The sequence below is a fragment of the Salmo salar genome, chromosome 12 (assembly GCF_965601325.2).
Source record: "Salmo salar chromosome 12, fSalSal1, whole genome shotgun sequence".
NCBI lineage: Eukaryota > Metazoa > Chordata > Actinopteri > Salmoniformes > Salmonidae > Salmo > Salmo salar.
In genome coordinates, this window is record NC_138302.1 from 65,818,618 (window position 1) to 65,831,167 (window position 12,550).

Below are 12,550 nucleotides of genomic sequence, written 5' to 3' on the forward strand. Positions count from 1 at the left end.
TGATCAACTTTTCTTTTTTTTTCTGTGTAAACTCACATCGGTAGCCATGAAGTGCTTTGAAAGGCTGGTCATGGCTCACATCAACAGCATCATCCCTGATACCCAAGACCCACTCTAATTTGCATACTGCCCCAACAGATCCACAGATGACACAATCTCAATCACGACCCCAACACTATCATTAAGTTTGCTGACGACACAACAGTGGTAGGCCTGATTACCAATAACGATGACACCGCCTATAGGAAGGAGGCCAGAGACCTGGCAGTGTAGTGCCAGGACAACAACCTCTCCCTCAATGTGAGCAAGACAAAGGAGCTGATCGTGGACTACAGGAAAAGGCGGGCCGAACAGGCCCCCATTAACATCAACGGGGCTGTAGTGGAGTGGGTCAAGTGTTTCAAGTTCCTTGGTGTCCACATCACCAACTAACTATCATGGTCCAAACACACCAATACAGTCATGAAGAGGGCACCTTTTGCCCCTCAGGAAACTTTCAAATGATTTGGCATGGGTCCCCAGATCGTTAAAGTTCCACAGCTGCACCATCGAGAGCATCCTGACCGGTTGCATCACGCCCTGGTATGGCAACTGCTCGGCATCTGACCATAAGGCGCTACAGAGGGTAGCGTGTACGGCCCAGTACATCACTGGGGCCAAGCTTCCTGCCATCCAGGGCCTATATACTAGGCAGTGTCAGAGGAAAGCCCCAAAAATTGTCAAAGACTCCAGTCAGCCAAGTCATCGACTGTTCTCTCTGCTACCGCACGGCAAGCGGTACCGGAGCACCAAGTCTAGGACCAAAAGGCTCCTTAACAGCTTCTACCCCCAAGCCATAAGACTGCTGAACAATTAATGAAATGGCCACCCGGACTATTTACACTAACACCCCCACCCCCATTTGTTTTTACACTGTTACTACTTGCTGTTTTATTATCTATGCATTGTCACTTTACCCCTACCTACACGATTAAATGACCTCGACTAACCTGTACCCCCACACATTGACCGGTACCCCCTGTACATATTCTTATTCATCCCTTTACATTTATGTGTATGAGGTAGTTGTGAATTTGTTAGGTTACTTGTTAGATATTACTGCATTGTCGGAACTAGAAGCACACGCATTTCGCTAACCATGTGTATGTGACCAATACAATTTGATTTGCTGCTACTTGCTGTTTATCTATGCATAGTCACTTTATCCCTACCTACATGATCAAATGACCTCGACTAACCTGTACCACCACACATGGACTCAGTACCGGTACCCCCTGTATATAGCCTCGTTATTGTTTTATTGAATTACTTCTTTTTTTTTACTTTAGTTTATTTGGTAAATATTTTCGTAACTCTTTCTTGAACTGCATTGTTGTTTAAGGGTTTGTAAGTAAAGCATTTCACGGTAAGATTGTATTCGGCGCATGTGACAAATTTTGATTTGAAATTGACTGGATATATTCACTGCAGTGTTAATTCATCAACTCAATGTTAGGCTTATCGGCTAATATGCCTAGCCTACGCCTATAATTTAGGCTATAGGCTACATCTCTAGTCTGTCTTCCCAACGGCCACAGGTCGGTTGTCAAGACATCAATGACATCTTTTCCTGATGTCGTATGATTGTCAGATTTTGAAAGGTTTTTAGACATCTTTTAGGAGATGTCTAAAACGTTCATATGCAACTAGAATCCGACCTGAATAAGACGTCTTATTGCTGATGTCCTCATATATCAAACCAAAATATGACCTCTCAATATTACTGATGCTGTGCACATGCATCTCACAGCAACAATGTTCACTGCAAATCAATCCATATGTATAGTCCCTTAAACCACTATATCACAATATCCAGCTACTATGACAATGGTGAGATTATCTACAAATATGAAATTGGCTTTTTTAAATTATCCATTCACAACTGTTAAACATTTATTTTGTACCACCATAAAAATAAAATCACATCAGTAAATAAATACAATTTCTAGGTAAAATAACATGTATTTATTAACTGGGGGGGAATGGGAGGAGATATCATTACAAAATGAACACAACCGAACAACTCATTTTCATCGCCGTCTGTCCGGTGTATACTTTAACACCAGTCCGAGGTCCCTTTACAATTGCACCTCCAGATGGGTCGGGTCTCCTTGCCATCCGCCAGAGGTATTCAGCCATGTTGGTTCCGACCTGTCTATTAGAGAATATGCTTATAAAATGTTGAACCAATAATCATAAGACACATGACCATTCCATAAAAATTGAGCTCTATAGGAGAAAGCCCTGCCTCCAGCTGTTTGCTTAGAAATTCTAGGGACAATTAGGAGGCCTGCGTCTTGTGACCGTAGCGTACGTGTAGGTATGTACGGCAGGACCAAATCGGAAAGATAGGTAGGAGCAAGCCCATGTAATGCTTTGTAGGTTAGCAGGAAAACCTTGAAATCAGCCCTTGCCTTAACAGGAAGCCAGTGTAGGGAGGCTAGCACTGGAGTAATATGATCACATTTTTTGGTTCTAGTAAGGATTCTAGCACCCGTATTTAGCACTAACTGAATTTTATTTAGTGCTTTATCCGGGTAGCCGGAAAGTAGAGCATTGCCGTAGTCTAACCTAGAAGTAACAAAAGCATGGATTCATTTTTCTGCATCAATTGTGGACAGAAAATGTCTGATCTTTGCAATGTTACGCAGATGGAAAAAAGCTGTCCTTGAAACAATCTTGATATGTTCGTCAAAAGAGAGATCAGGGTCCAGAGTAACGCCGAGGTCCTTCACAGTTTTATTTGAGACGACTACAACCATCAAGATTAATTGTCAGGTTCAACAGAAGATCTCTTTGTTTCTTGGGACCTAGAACATGCATCTCTGTTTTTAAAGTTTAAAAGTAGAAAGTTTGCAGCCATCTTTATGTCTGAAACACAGGCTTCCAGCGAGGGCAATTTTGGGGCTTCACCATGTTTCATTGAAATGTACAGCTGTGTGTCATTCGCATAGCAGTGAAAGTTAACATTGTTTTCGAATGACATCCCCAAGAGGTAAAATTATATAGTGAAAACAATAGTAGTCCTAAAATGGAACCTTGAGGAACACTGAAATTTACAGTTGATTTGTCAGAGGACAAACCATTCACAGAGACAAACTGATATCTTTACGACAGATAAGATCTAAACCAGGCCAGAACTTCTCTGTGTAGACCAATTTGGGTTTCCAATCTCTCCAAAAGAATGTGGTGATCGATGGTATCAAAAGCAGCACTAAGGTCTAGGAGCACGAGGACAGATGCAGAGCCTCGGTCTGACTCCATTAAAACGTCATTTACCGCCTTTATTTTACCAGGTACGTTGACTGAGAACACATTCTCATTTACAGCAACGACCTGGGGAATAGTTTCAGGATGAATGAGCCAATTGTAAGCTGGGGATGATTAGGTGGCCATGATGGTATGAGGGCCAGATTGGGAATTTAGCCAGGACACCGGGGTTAACACCCCTACTCTTACGATAAGTGCAATGGGATCTTTAATGACCTCAGAGAGTCAGGACACCCGTTTAACGTCCCATCCGAAAGACGGCACCCTACACAGGGCAGTGTCAATCACTACCCTGGGGCATTGGGATATTTTTTAGACCAGAGGAAAGAGTGCCTCCTACTGGCCCTCCAACACCACTTCCAGCAGCATCTGGTCTCCTAGGGACTGACCTTAGCTTCAGAAGCAAGCCAGCAGTGGGATGCAGGGTGGTATGCTGCTGGCCTTCACAAGTGCAGTCTCTGTGCTATGATGGGGTCTAAAACCAGACTGAAGCATTTCGTATACATTGTTTGTCTTCAGGAAGGCAGTGAGTTGCTGCGCAACAGCTTTTTAAAAAATTTGAGAAGAATGGGAGATTCGAAATAGGCCGATAGTTTTTTTATATTTTCTGGGTCAAGGTATGGCTTTTTCAAGAGAGGCTTTATTACTGCCACTTTTAGTGAGTTTGGTACACATCCGGTGGATAGAGAGTGTTTATTATGTTCAACATAGGAGGGCCAAGCACAGGAAGCAGCTCTTTCAGTAGTTTAGTTGGAATAGGGTCTAGTATGCAGCTTGAAGGTTTAGAGGCCATGATTCTTTTCATCATTGTGTCAAGAGATATAGTACTAAAACACTTTAGTGTCTCCCTTGATCCTAGGTCCTGGCAGAGTTGTGCAGACTCAGGAGAACTGAACTTTGGAGGAATATGCAGATTTAAGGAGTCCATAATTTGCTTTCTAATGATCATGATCTTTTCCTCAAAGAAGTTTATGAATTTATTACTGCTGAAGTGAAAGCCATCCTCTCTTGGGGAATGCTGCTTTTTAGTTAGCTTTGCGACAGTATCAAAAATACATTTCGGATTGTTCTTATTTTTCTCAATTAGGTTGGAAAAATAGGATGATCGAGCAGCAGTGAGGGCTCTTCGATACTGCACGGTACTGTCTTTCCAAGCTAGTCGGAAGACTTCCAGTTTGGTGTGGCGCCATTTCCGTTCCAATTTTCTGGAAGCTTGCTTCAGAGCTCGGGTATTTTCTGTATACCAGGGAGCTAGTTTCTTATGACAAATGTTTCTCGTTTTTAGGGGTGCAACTGCATCTAGGGTATTGCGCAAGGTTAAATTGAGTTCCTCAGTTAGGTGGTTAACTGATTTTTGTCCTCTGATGTCCTTGGGTAGGCAGAGGGAGTCTGGAAGGGTATCAAGGAATCTTTGGGTTGTCTGAGAATTTATAGCACGACTTTTGATGCTCCTTGGTTGGGGTCTGAGCAGATTATTTGTTGCGATTGCAAACGTAATATAATGGTGGTCCGATAGTCCAGGATTATGAGGAAAAATATTAAGATCCACAACATTTATTCCATGGGACAAAACTAGGTCCAGAGTATGACTGTGGCAGTGAGTAGGTCCGGAGACATGTTGGACAAAACCCACTGAGTCGATGATGGCTCCGAAAGCCTTTTGGAGTGGGTCTGTGGACTTTTCCATGTGAATATTAAAGTCACCAAAAATTTGAATATTATCTGCTATGACTACAAGGTCCGATAGGAATTCAGGGAACTGAGTGAGGAACGCTGTATATGGCCCAGGAGGCCTGTAAACAGTAGCTATAAAAAGTGTTTGAGTAGGCTGCATAGATTTCATGACTAGAAGCTCAAAAGACGAAAACGCCGGGGTTTTTTGTAAATTGAAATTTGCTGTCGTAAATGTTAGCAACACCTCCGCCTTTGCGGGATGCGCGGGGGATATGGTCACTAGTGTAACCAGGAGGTGAGGCCTCATTTAACACAGTAAATTCATCAGGCTTGAGCCATGTTTCAGTCAGGCCAATCACATCAAGATTATGATCAGTGATTAGTTCATTGACTATAACTGCCTTGGAAGTTAGGGATCTAACATTAAGTAGCCCTATTTTGAGATGTGAGGTATCACAATCTCTTTCAATAATGGCAGGAATGGAGGAGCTCTTTATTCTAGTGAGATTGCTAAAGCGGACACAGCCATGTTTAGTTTTGCCCAACCTAGGTCGAGGCACAGACACGGTCTCAATGGGGATAGCTGAGCTGACTACACTGACTGTGCTAGTGGCAGACTCCACTAAGCTGGCAGGCTGGCTAACAGCCTGCTGCCTGGCCTGCACCCTTTTTAATTGTGGAGCTATGAAATCTGACTCTTATGGGCAAAAGGTATTTCATGCCATATAACATTTTACTTGGGAAATCCCTCGTTCCCTAAATATAGTAAGTTGTGTCTTTCCCTAAATATAGTGAGTTGTGTATATCAACAAAGTTGCAGCAGATGTGTGAAAAACTGTAGACCATCTGTGGCCTAATATCATTATGCGTCTATTTGAATCAATTAAACCGCTCAGTAACAACAAATAACACTCAAAAAGTATTACACCTTCAAGTGCTCCATTTTGGTGGAAATAGCAGAGCTCATGCATGATAAATAATGCAGTGAGTTTCAAAATTAAAATGTAATACTTTTACCCTCTGAATCCTTGAGGCAAGGGAACTGTTTCAGTAATGAAGATGTAAGTTGTGTCTGTCTCAGATGTTGGGCTGAAAGAAGAGGGATAAATAGAAATTAATCAAAAGGTACAATGTTTACAAAAGAATCACAATCAAATTTCCTGTCATAAGGACCATAATGATGTAACTAGTATAGAACATGTTTCTCCAAACCTCTCGATGAGCTGTGGAATCAACACCCGGACCATGGACTGTGTCTATTGGATTGAGATGCTTGGGGGGCAGGTATCCCAGCAGTTAAGAGCGTTGGGCCTGTAACTGAAAAGTCGCTGGTTCTAATACACGAGCCGACTAGGTGAAAAATCTGTTGACGTGATCTTGAGCAAGGCACTTATCCCTAATCGTGCCTGTAAGTCACTCTGGATAAGAGTGTTTGCTAAATTATTATAAAATGTAATAGACCTCCATTGAGGCTGGCCTCAATGACTTTGCCTTCCAGTGTCGTCTTTGTTCAAAACAGTTCCATTTGAGTTTTACACATGCTCAGCAGCTAATAAGATAATTTACAAATTATGGTGTCTGTCTCTGGTGCTGGTCCAACAGGTTCTGCTGGTGTATGATGCAGTGCCTTATACATTATGGCTTTTCTTTTGCATTTCAAAGATGACAGTACATGTTTTTTTCTTGGTATTATCTTCTACGAGATCTAATGTGTTATATTCTCTTACATGAATTTAACATTTCCACAAACTTCAAAGTGTTTCCTTTCAAATGGTATCAAAAATATGCATATCCTTGGTTGAGGTCCTGAGCTACAGGCAGTTAGATTTGGGTACGTCATTTTAGCCAAAAATTGAAAAAATGGGCGGATCCATAAGAGGTTTTAAAGAACAGAAAAAAGTAACCAGTCACTGTTTCATATAGTCAAACTACAGTGCATTCGGAAAGTATTCAGACCCCTTGACTTTTTCCAAATTTTGTTACCATACAGTCTTATTCTAAACTTGATTAAAATAGATGTTTTTCCCCCCTCATCAATCTACACACAATACCCCATAATGACAAAACAAAAACAGGTTTTTAGAAAATGTGACAAATTCATAAAAAATAAAAAACAGAATGATCTAAATTCCTTTGACCCCAATAGGCTAGATGATGTTATGTAATTATACTGTATGTACATCTAACATTTGGTGATCTACACCATACACTTGAATACAAGGTGTCAGATCAGGTCCAAGCGACGAGTAAATTAGATGGTTAGTTCCAGGGCTTTTAATGCTGTATTCATCTCTTGGAGGGTTTACCAGTGCTTTCGTTAAGTATTCAGACCCATTGACTTTTTCCACATTTTGTTACATTACAGCCTTATTCTAAAATTGATTAAATCGTTTTTTTCACCCTCATCAATCTACACACAATACCCCATAATGACAAGCAAAAACAAGATTTTAGAATTGTTAGCAAATTTATTAAAAAAAAAATACAAAAATTTAATATAACATTTACATAAGTATTCAGACCCTTTACTCAGTACTTTGTTGAAGCACCTTTGGCAGCGATTACAGCCTTGAGTCTTCTTGGGTATGGCACTACAAGCTTGGCACACATGTATTTGGGGAGTTTCACCCATTCTTTTCTGCAGATCCACTCAAGCTCTGTCAGGTTGGATGGGGAGCATTGCTGCACAGCTACTTTCAGGGCTCTCCAGAGATGTTAGACCGGGTTCAAGTCAGGGCTCTGGCTGGGCCACTCAAGGACATTCAGAGACTTGTCCCGAAGCAACTCCTGCGTTGTCTTGGCTTAGGGTCGTTGTCCTGTTGGAAGGTGAACGTTTACCCCAGTCAGATGTCCTGAGCACTCTGGAGCAGGTTTTCATCAAGGATCTCTGTACTCCTTTCATCTTTCCCTCAAAACTGATTAGTCTCCCAGTCCCTGCCAGTGAAAAACATCCCCACAGCATGATGCTGCCACCACCATGCTTCACCGTAGGGATGGTGCCAGGTTTCCTCCAGACATGACGCTTGGCATTCAGGCCAGAGTTCAATCTTGCTTCTCATAGCCTGCTAAAGACTCAGACCGTCATGTGCCTTTTACTGAGGAGTGGCTTCCATCTGGCAACTCTACCATAAAGGCCTGATTGGTGGAGTGCTGCAGAGATGGTTGTCCTTCTGGATGGTTCTCCTATCTTAAGAGGAACTCTGGAGCTCTGTCAGAGGGACCATCAGGTTCTTGGTCACCTCCCTAACCAAGGCCCTTCTCCCCAGATTGCTCTGTTTGGCCAGGCAGCCAGCTCTAGGAAGAGTCTTGTGGTTCCCAACTTTTTCCATTTAAGAATGATCGAGGCCACTGTGTTCTTGGGGGACCTTAAATGCTGCAGTAATTGTTTGGTACCCTTCCCCAGATCTGTGCCTCGACACAATCCTGTCTCGGAACTCAACGGACAATTCCTTCAACATCATGGCTTGGTTTTTGCTCTGACATGCACCGTCAACTGTTGGACCTTATATAGACAGGTGAGTTCCTTTCCAAATCATGTCCAATCAATTGAATTTACCACAGGTGGACTCCAATCAAGTTATAGAAACATCAAGGATGATCAATGGAAACAGGATGCACCTAAGCTCATTTTCAAGTCTCATAGCAAAGGGTCTGAATACTTATGTAAATAAGGTATCCGTTTATGTAATACATTTGCAAAAACTTCTAAAAACATGTTTTCGCTTTGCCATTATGGGGTAGTATGTAAAGATTGCTGAGGAAAATATTTTATTTAAACCATTTTAGAATAAGGCTGAAACATAATGTGAAAAAGGTCAGGGGGTCTGAATACTTTCCCCAAGGCTGCGGTGAGGCTGCGCTGAGTGCACTACCTCCCAGTCCCCGGGTATGTATCTCAAAAAGCTACCATCGTTTTTTTTAGGGAGAGGAAATGGCCTGAAATGTAAATGTTATGAATGCTTATCCATGTGGTAGGCCCACCATTTGTAAAATAGGGCATTGCATTGGATTTATTTTTCCTGATTCCTGTGGCAAATCAATTTGGCTATTTAAGCTCTGGATATCAGCTACCCAACTTTATGCAGGAAATGCAGAAGTATTTCCTTTTTTGCTATGATCAGCTTGTCAAATTGAGGGATACAAACTTGAAAGCACTGATCATGCCAATGGGGTGAAACTCCTGGACAAGTTGTGATTTCCATTTTACTTTGACCTGTCCTGTTTTTGGGATATGTTGTTTGTTAACATGACAGTGCATTTTTTTTTATTTTCTTTGGGCACCATATATGTCAGGCTATTTGATCTGAGAAACCTGCTTGATGTAAAAAGTGTTCCCTAGCCAACTAAACGCAACTCCTCGATTTACTATCGTAAATGTACTATTTGTCGTGTTGAGTTCAGTTGGCTACATTTCCCCCTATACATGCATTGACTGAAGGACTGTCTCTCCTCTAGAAATAAACTACACTAGATTTAGTTGCCTTCTGAAATGTCAAACCAAGCACAAGCATGTTACAAAATTAGCTAGCTAGCCTGCCTTGTACTTCATAGTACAAAATAACCATGTCCATTGGCTAGCAGCATGGCTATTGGCTACACGAGGCATAGGCTAACTATAAAGTTACTGCAGTGTAATATGGGGCCAAACTGAAATACAACACATCTCAATACATTGTATACCAATCCATACAAAACACCTGATTTCCAAAAGGTGTTTTAAAAATGTTTACCTTGGAAAGTAGTGACAACCGCTTTCAGAACCTGGCCTAGACAATGGCCCCCATGCTCTTGATCTACAAACATTGCTAGGTGGGAAACTGCATCAATGACCATTAGAGGTCATCGTATACCAATGAAAACCTCAAATACTTGTCACTAAATGGGAAAGGCTGGACCAGCGGTGTAAAGTACTTTAAAGTATTTTTACTTAAGTTGTTTTTTGGGGTATCTGTACTTTACTATTTATATTTTGGACAAGTTTTACTTCACTACATTCCTAAAGAAAAGAATGTACTTTTTACTCCATACATTTTCCCTGACACCCAAAAGTACTATTTACATTTTTAATGCTTAGCAGGACAGGAAAATGGTCCAATTCACATACCTATCAAGAGAACATCCCTACTGCCTCTGATCTGGTGGACTCACTAAACACAAATGCTTCGTTTGTAAATTATTTGAGTGTGCCCGTGCCTATCCATAAAAAAAATGTGCCGTCTGATTTGCTTAATATAAGGAATTTGAAATGATTTATACATAAGTATATTTTAGCAATTAAATGTACTTTTGATACTTAAGTATATGTAAAACCAAATACTTTTACTCAAGTAGTATTTTACTTGAGTTATTTTCTATTAAAAAAGGCATCTTTAATTTTACTGAAGTATGACAACTGGGTATTTTTATCTACCACTGGACAGCCCAAATGAGTGTTGAGCCCCCCAAAAATGTATAATACGTAACAGAAAAATCCCCAGTAAGCAATGTATGTAAAGACTGGAAAAATATTTATTTCAATTTACTTACAGAATGAGTGACATTGCTTTCCCTCTTTTTGTTTGATTCGCTCATTCCCCTCTCCAGAAAGAGAAAATAAATATTACCCTGCCATTGTGTTTTCTCCCTGATAGATTGTCTTAGTAACAGCAAAGTCCGCCTTACACAATGTTATCTTATCTAATACCCCTTACATCCCTCTTGACAAGGATAAGGAATGGTACTTGTAACATTTCCTCATGGGGGAAAGAATGGGGGTGGAAATAGCTGGTTCACATAAAAAAATACATGAAATCACGTCATCATACAATCAATACAGCCGCAAATTGATAGATGTTAAAAACAGCAAATTGAACCTACTGCTACACAAGGAAAATAAGGAGACAATTCTGGAAAAGGGGGACACAATTAAAAATTGAATGTCAATGATAAAGCTCACAATTCACGCCTCCCGTGTGCTTACAAAATATACACAAATACAAATTTAAGCGTTAGTAATCCATTCGTTAGCTCAATAAAAAGACAATGAAAAACAGTCAACCTCTTTCACTGTCTTTTAAAAATGGGACAGTTCCCATGGCCACCACTCACGACATGTTAAAACAGAGTATAAAACACAAACTGAGGAGGATTTCAGGTCTGAAATGAAATGTGTTCCCGGTTAACCCCGCGTTGTCCATGTGGCAGAGCTGAGCCACTCACTGCCGTTAAATGTCCTGTTCGCTGGCTGGCTTCTCTTCCTTCTGGTTATCCTGTTTTGACACAGTACAGGTCCTTTAACGTCTTGAGTTCCTCAATGAGAGTCTTGTTCTGGTTCTCCAGCACCGCCACACGGTTCTCTAGACATTTGACGTATTGCTTCTTTTTCCTGCGACACTCACGGGCAGCTTCCCTGTCAGGGAGAAACACAGAAAACTGCTTTAGAGGATTACATTTAAAGAGCGACTGAACTCATCAATTCTCCATGTGTTTTTCTGTTGCTCATTAAAGGAAAACAAGATTTCAGTCTTAGTGGTGTGGTTCGATGTGGGTGTCTTATGTTGACTATATCATATCCTTGCAGTAATGTTGATTGTTCCTAGTCGGTCACCATCCCAAACAGGCCACCACACCACATGGCTTAGCAACCACGTGACGCAGCATGGCAACGTGTACGTGATTTGTCAGGGAATTCCATGCTTCGAGCATCCTGCTTTCTAGATGTTTCCATTTTTGATAAAAAGTTGAATTTCTGAGGCTAACGTTAGATCACAAATGTGATAAACATTTTTATTTTATTTAACTAGGTCAGTTAACCTGTTAGGGCTAGGGGGCAGTATTGACACGGCCGGATAAAAAACGTACCCGATTTAATCTGGTTACTACTCCTGCCCAGTAACTAGAATATGCATATAATTATTGGCTTTGGATAGAAAACACCCTAAAGTTTCTAAAACTGTTTGAATGGTGTCTGTCTGTGAGTATAACAGAACTCATATGGCAGGCCAAAACCTGAGAAGATTCCATGCAGGAAGTGGCCTGTCTGACAAGTTCTGTTTTATCTTGGCTCTTTTTATTGAAGACTGAGGATCTTTGCTCTAACGTGACACTTCCTACGGCTCCCATAGGCCGGGAAAAAGCTGAACGATATCGAGGCAGGCTCTGGCTGAAACACATTATCGCTTTTGGCAAGTGGCCGATCAGAGTACTATGGGCTTAGGCGCGTGCCCGAGTCGACCGAATGCTTTATGTTCTTTCGCAGATTCCCGGTCGGAATATTATCGCTTTTTTATGAGAAAAATGGCATAAAAATTTATTTTAAACAGCGGTTGACATGCTTCGAAGTACGGTAATGGAATATTTAGAATTTTTTGGTCACGAATTGCGCCATGCTCGTCACCCTTATTTACCCTTTCGGATAGCGTCTTGAACGCACGAACAAAACGCCGCTGTTTGGATATAACTATGGATTATTTTTAACCAAACCAACATTTGTTATTGAAGTAGAAGTCCTGGGAGTGCATTCTGACGAAGACAGCAAAGGTAATAACATTTTTCTTATAGTAAATCTGACTTTGATGAGTGCTAAACT

At 41.1% G+C, this 12,550-nt stretch overlaps 1 protein-coding gene and 1 long non-coding RNA gene across 6 annotated transcripts in view; both read right to left on the reverse strand.

The window, feature by feature from the left end:
- Positions 1-1,989: 1,989 nt before the first annotated feature.
- Positions 1,990-6,350, reverse strand: LOC123725538 (uncharacterized). Its single transcript, XR_006758053.2, has 3 exons — positions 6,196-6,350; positions 6,001-6,072; positions 1,990-2,194 (listed from the first exon to the last, which is right to left on the reverse strand). It is a non-coding gene; the product is annotated as an uncharacterized LOC123725538 (long non-coding RNA).
- A 4,119-nt stretch (positions 6,351-10,469) lies between these two features.
- Positions 10,470-12,550, reverse strand: part of atf1 (activating transcription factor 1) — a 42,289-nt gene continuing 40,208 nt past the window's right edge. For all 5 annotated transcript variants that reach the window (XM_014132891.3, XM_082959235.1, XM_014132890.3 and 2 more), the window contains exon 8: positions 10,470-11,371. In XM_014132891.3, coding sequence (XP_013988366.1) covers positions 11,227-11,371 — 145 coding nt within the window. In that variant the 3' untranslated portion in view covers positions 10,470-11,226. The remainder of the gene's footprint in view (positions 11,372-12,550) is intronic.